This window comes from Phyllobates terribilis, unplaced genomic scaffold (genome assembly GCF_046119375.1).
Source record: "Phyllobates terribilis strain yellow unplaced genomic scaffold, ASM4611937v1 Scaffold_2970__1_contigs__length_96490, whole genome shotgun sequence".
In the NCBI taxonomy this organism is placed as follows: domain Eukaryota; kingdom Metazoa; phylum Chordata; class Amphibia; order Anura; family Dendrobatidae; genus Phyllobates; species Phyllobates terribilis.
In genome coordinates, this window is record NW_027365724.1 from 89,476 (window position 1) to 96,491 (window position 7,016).

The 7,016-nt window shown below is 37.9% G+C and overlaps 1 protein-coding gene across 1 annotated transcript; it reads right to left on the reverse strand.

The window, feature by feature from the left end:
• Positions 1-614: 614 nt before the first annotated feature.
• LOC141247412 (uncharacterized) lies at positions 615-3,544 on the reverse strand. Its single transcript, XM_073669214.1, is given in 6 exon segments — positions 615-701; positions 703-1,251; positions 1,253-1,489; positions 2,914-2,970; positions 3,065-3,172; positions 3,410-3,544. Coding segments are annotated over 6 exon segments (1,173 nt in total).
• Positions 3,545-7,016: the final 3,472 nt, after the last annotated feature.

Sequence of the window (7,016 nt, forward strand, 5' to 3'; positions counted from 1 at the left end):
GTGGCTGCGAGCGATGACTGGTGGTGCGAGTGTGGAGACTAGTGGTGCGGGTGGTGATTGGCTGCGGGTAAGGAACAAAAGTAAGGAAGCGAGCAGGGGAGGAACAGTGGAAGGGCTGTGGGAGAGAAGCTGCATTGCTTGATGTGTGGAAGGAGGAAGAGGAACAATGGGCAAAACGAAGAACGAAGAGAAGTTGCTTGCGAAGAACAAAGAAGGAAGAAGAGAAGTGCTACGATCTAATTTCGATTTTATTTGTTTATTTTTTTAAAACCGAGCGAAACCTGCAATTTTAACACAAGAATCAAACCGAAAAAACGATTCACAAAAATTAGCATACCCGAACCGAATCAAAATGCACGGTTCGGATCTGCTTTTTTTTTATACAAAGTCCCACACCTGCTATACATCTGAAAATTGTGAGTTTGTCTATATAATTGTACAGAATTCATGTACTACATTCACGATCCTGATGTTGATGTGAAGAATAAATGTACACCTTCCATTTGTGTAAACAAAAGCAATGTACTTGGTCTACCCTTCAACTTGCATGCACAATTATCATTTGTTGCTGATGTTTCATGAACAATGATCATTCTCAAATTGAATGCACAACTCTATCCTTCAACTTGCTCATCACAAGGAACCAACTTCCCCATCTTCTTACACAAACCCTGTTCACCCACTTCATCAACCACTTTCCCCATAGCTATACTTCAATGGCATTCTCCCCAAAACCCTATGAAACTCTCTTATACACTCTCCTCTTCTCTTCCTATGTTCACCTCTCCCCCTCTTTGCACTACTCAAACCAACCTCAACCGACCCTTCCCCTTCGTTTCTCGCATCTCCCCAATCCCTCACGTTCTCCGCCGCCACCAAAACGGGCCCCGCACCACCCTCGTCCGCCGCCACAAAGTTCATCAGAATATCCTCACAGTTACGCATTTTATCCACCACGCTCCTCGCCTCACTGTAACTCTCGAGACACGTATATGAACCGAGGTAGGTGGTACTCAAGATCATGAACTTCGTTAGAACAATTGAGTACTTATCGGGATGGACCGTGTAAATCCATGTCTTGTTGAGCAAATCGAGTTCGTGAGATCGGGCGAAGAGCCCGATCAATCGGTGTGGGCTTTGGCTCCAGACACGGAAAGCGAACTCCACGGATTTTAGGTTTACCTCCACGTCGTCGTCACATATCAAGACGGCTCGGGTTTTGATGAGGTCTGTGTGGGGGAGGAATCGCGTGGTTTAGGCTGTCGGATTGTTGAGGGTGCAGGGTAATGTCTGCGCCTGCGGAGTAGATGATTGAGAGGCTGTGGGAGAGTTTGGAGAGGGTTTTGGGTGAGGTGGAGGGATTACCCCATACGATAAGGACTGAGGAGATGAGTGGTGAGGCGGCGTAGGTTGTGGTTATGGAGAGAAGAAGAGGGATACGGGACTCAGAGTAGCCATTGATGACTACTGTTAGCTTGTCTGGTTGGAGGTTTAGTGGGTTTGGAGGAGATGAATTGCATGGGTTTGTAAGGGAGAGGATTAAGTGCAATTTGGAGAGGAATAAAAAGGAGCAAAATAGTATGGGAGTTGGTTTCATTTTTCCATAAGTTATCAGTTTCTCCTATTTAGTTGTTGAACTTGATCAATCAATGTTTGCACAGAGATGGTTTCTAGATCTGTGATCATATGGAAGCAGATGCACATCAAACATTAGTTCATGTTAACCCAGAGGATTTACTTAAACTTGTCTGTTGCACAAACATACGAAAAAGCAGAACAACTATACATACACATTCAAACACCTAAATCTAAATGTATATGATATTTGCAAGTCATTTGAGCTACTATGATGCGTTTGATGAGAAAAATGCAATGACCAATAGATACAAATTAACATGACAAATTGAATAGGGATATGAGACTCAGAGTAGCCATTGATGACTACTGTTAGCTTGTCTGATTGGAGGTTTTGTGGGTTTGGAGGAGATGAATCACATGGGTTTGGGTTTGTAAGGGATAGGATTAAGTGCAGTTTGGAGAGGAGTAAAAAGGAGCAGATGAGTATTGGAGTTGGTTTCATTATACCATAAGTTATCACTTTATCATATCCAGTGGTTGAGCTTGATCAGTGAATGTTTGCAGAGATAGTATCTTGATCTCTGATTGTAAGGAAACAAATGCACATCAAACACTAGTTCATGTTAAACATAACAAAAGGGCTCAAAATCACTACCTGGAGAAATTCAAGCCAGTATCTAGATACAATCAAATCAACCTTCAAAGTTTTCAAACACCAAATTGCAAATTGAAGTTATCTCAAGTAGGAAGTTCTATGATCCTCTATGATGCAGTGTCGTTGAACTAGAGTAGATGTACAAACCCAATTTGCATATAAGCCCTAATTTCATAAAACCACATTTGAATCAGACTAGTGCAATAAGTTCATAATCTCATCCTAGTCCCTAATGCAGAGCAATGGAAAAGATCTATTATTAGCATTACCTGAATGAATTTTGAGTCTGAGAGTGAGATCTGGAGATTCCGGATTCTGTGTAATACGAATCTCCGATCTATTTGTAGTTGAAAGGTGTAAGAAAGAAGAAAGTGGCAATGCCGTAATTTTGAGCGATTTGGGAGTCTATTCTCGTCATTCTGTTTTCTTTATCTCATAGCAACGGACAAGTGATCAAAATGGCTGCAATTTTCTATGGTTCGGAGTTGGAGGGAGGCGAAACTGAGTAGCCAAAAGCTTCTACAGCAGCCTCAATGGCGGTCTCTCTACCTCCTGCGAAATTCAGTTTGCTTCAGAGATTGCCATCGTCGCCGTCTATGAAGAAAGGAATCAAGTTGAAGCCTCTCTTTTGCTCAACCATTCCCCTTCAAGTTCAACAATCTCAGGAATTGGTACCGAATCTGTTTTGCCTCTCTCTCGTTTCTAGATTGTGCTTGGAAACTGAAATTGGAACGATGCTTGATAAATAAATCATAATTCTGTTCAAACAATCATAGACCAATTCATTTTGAAAGGCGGAAGTATCCACAGAAATTGAAAATTTATAGTCACGGCAATCTCTTGTCTCCAATTTGCACCAATTAGAATTTTTATGAACTCGATCATTTGGAGCTTGAAATACAGGTGAAAGAAGCACCATTGACTCAGTTGAGATATGAACTATTTGCAGAATTGAACATGGATATGAAAAATGAGCCTATGCTCAACAATAGCTCATTGTTTCCTACATTTAGTTCTTGAGATCCTTGTTTTTTTTTTTGTTCTTAGTATGATGTTTTGCTTGTGCTAGGGCACTGAAAGGATCATGTGTGATTCTTGTGATGGAGTAGGATGGCTAATCTGTGATTTCTGCCAAGGCAAAAGACCAATGTCAAGTCTGAAAGCAACAGAATATACCGTCGATGCCCAACATGCCGCGCTGTAAGCATATCTTTTCATATGTGAAAGAAAATAACTGAATATTTCCACTGGTTTAGATTGATCAGTTTTTGCTGCAAATCCAATAGTGTCTAATGTATTATGCAGTTTCATCTTTGGCTTATTATGTGCCTCTTCTGCTGCTGGATTTTAGATTGAACTAGTTCAAGATCATTTTTGCAGTTTTCTTTCTGCCGAAAGAATGGAAGTTTAAGGAGTTTGTGACGTTTCTCTTTACCTTAATGGTAGGTTTAGGATTTAGAAGCAAGTTAGATCAGAGTCTTGCACCTAATTAGTAGGTTGTGTGATATGAAGGGGACATCTTATTTAAGAAGAGCCCTTATTATGCTTCTTTGACAGCTCATTGTGTATGGACAAGGCTATATGTCTGTCACTTGACACTTTTGACAGCTGAAAAAGGTGTAAATTCTCATTTTAGTGTATCATTTGTAAAGTTCAATCTTGCATATTTACTACCATGTAAAAACTGCAGTTTTCTTTTGGTAATTAAGTTACTGCAGTTTACAAGGAAGCTACACATAATGGAGAATCAAATATCAATGCTAATTGAGATTGCTCTATACTGAAATAGCTCTATTACTTACAACTTGCAATTATATTTTGAACCTTTATTGGTGCTGATTTTAACTTTATTTTTCATGCAGGTTGGATACATATTGTGTACAAAGTGTAAAGTTTACAAATGTGTCACTTTTCCTGATTTCGACGACAGTGATGACGTGGCATCTTGATTGTCAATGGAAAGTATAACAACACGGAAGAAAGTATGACTAATGACAATAAAAAGTACTTATGAATGTCAGAAGTGTTATTGTATTCTTTCATTTGAGAGTTCCAAAATCAGCTAAGTTGAAGTTGGTAGTAGCTGCTGGTAAGCACTTTCTAGTACAAGTGTAACTACTCTTATTAGTTCAATGTCTGGTTCGAAATGCATTATTCTGCTGAATTATGCTGTTTGTTACCCTGGTTTTGCTTTCACCCTAGCCAATTGTGGAAGGTTGTAATTTCATTGGCAAGACAACTCCGCCAATCATTATAGTCAGAAAATCCGTTACACAGTTATTTTCTCGAAAAATATCTTAAAACTGAACGGATTGACAATTCTTTACTTCTTCTCATATTAAAAAATTTATTACCTAAGCTTGCTATCGTCATTTATTAAAAGATGTTCATATAATATAACGTAGCGTATTATGTATATCTTTCACATAGAAACGAAAATAAGGAGACTAAATATTGGAGATACTAATAGTTGACTTAAGAAACACAAACTCATACCATATACATTAACCACATAAAGTTATTCGTGCATAAGTATTTGTCCGATATACCCGCTATTAGGAAAAAAGACATAATTATTATGCGTTACAAAAAAGTGAATGACATTTATTAACCGTTATAAGACATGTTTTTTCTACCTTATTAGAAAGAAAGCAGATGGAAACTAGACAAATACGTCTATAAACTTCTCCATACACCTAACATAAAATCTTACCTTATTAATTTACAATAAAATATGTTTATAATCTCCTACTCTCCATAGGTAGATAGAAAAAACACTAAAAATATGACCAATTTTCATGTTTGAAAAGTTCTAAGTCTTGCTTCGTACTAAAATTTTGATTTTTGTCCAACCAATTTTCCTTTGTAACTATGGGCTAACACATTTCAAACCTAACTACCACCCATACATGAATTAAGAACATATTTCCCACCTAAATTGTTGCCCACAACTCTCTTCCCATTTTCCCTTGTTTGTGAAAATTCAACTCCTCCACCTACTACCAAATTACTAGTCAATAAACTTTTCTTCTTCTTTTTTTTCCAATTTCCACACACATGTATTTGTATAATAATCAGATTCAGATTTGAAAAAGAAAGAACGAAAATCCAATTATAATAATAAATAAATAATTCCCCTTTTTGTTGGTCGAAATGGAAGGTGATATGGAGTATTTATTGGAAAATCATTGTCAACTACTGTGGCTTCCACGACATTTGATCTGAGATTTATAGATTGAGAGGCGGAGATAACAATCTCCATCTCTCTGTTGCTACTTTTCTCCTTTGGTTTTTCTGTCTTGTCGATTTGTTATTCTTTGACCTTGCTTTTCGCTTCTTCAATGGCGGCCGCCAAGGTTGCGACGCTGTTGCTTTGCACAGTGTTTTTGTTTGCCCTAGTTTTGGTGGTGTTAGAGCGGAGGCGGACGTGCATGTCGATGAAGTGACTCGATCAGATGGAACTGATTCGAATGCTGTCGAATTAGACCAGTTGAAGTTCAAGATCCACCAACTAGGTTCACTGTCTCTTTAATGCGCTATTTTCTATCTGAATTCCTGCTTTTGTCGGTTACTTGGATTATGTAGTCTTAGATCGATGATTTCACGATCTGCTATGTACTGATTGAGTATATCGGTTGCTGTAGCAATTTTCAGCATTCTCTTTTTCTTTTTTGTTGCATGAGGATGGGGTTGCACAATGGTAGAAGTAGTTGACTGGTTTTGGTATTATGGAAAATGCTTAGGCTATCTGAAACTTATGATTGGGTTCAGAATTACTTATTTTTATGTAATGGATTGGATTGAGGAAACTTGCTAAAATAATGCAAAAGAGGAGATCTGTATCTCTTGCCTTATCTAGCGTTGAGTGGTTTACCAACAATAGATCACAGGTTGAACAAATAGTTAACTTTATACAGTTAGCTGGACCCTAGTTGATGAATTTCAGTTCTTCTTACTGTTGCGTTAGAAATGGGGATATCTTTTTTCCTGATGTTCAGATCTCTGAGAAAAGAGGCAGTCTATTGTATAACCTGGATGCCAATTGTACATGACCCTTTTCTGGAGAAAAAAAATTACTCACTTTCCTAAAACAACCTTTGTACCCGATTTAGATAGAGATTCCCTTGATCCCTTCAGAAAGAAAAGATTATTTTTGTGACAACCTCTAGGGATAGAGATTTCTCCTCCTATATGACAGGCTATTTTGTAGCATAAGCTAGTATGCATCTCTGGTACTTGCTGGATTTAAAATATAGACTTGGTATTGTAGAGTTATAGTATTTCAAAATCTGCACAATTGGATGTGACTTAAAGAGTATTACTTGTTTCCTTGCTTTATCTTGGCTATTAAGAGCTATATAAAAGGTTATCAGATTCCAACAATATGTCACTTATATTGTGTGGTTTTAAGTTAATGTCACCTTCGTCTCTTGCTAACCCCCATCCTGTGTAAATTGAACTGTAGAGGTACGTCTTGAAGAAAGTGATAAAATTGTGAAGAGCAAAGATGAGAAGATAGAAAAACTGAAGAAAGCTGTTCAAGAGAAATCTGATAGCATTTCAAAGCTGCAGACTGAAGTAGTGTCCATTCAGGTTCATCTTTAATTTTGAACATTTTCTCTTACCTTTGTATTTGAAGCTGATTTGTACACTTGGACTTCCTTTCTATGCTCTTGAATGCAAGATTACTTATGTGTTTCTTCTGTTTTTTAACCAGAAAAAGGGTACATCTGATGTAGAGGATCGAGTGGAAAGAGCTTATGCTAAGGCTGCTGAACTGCAA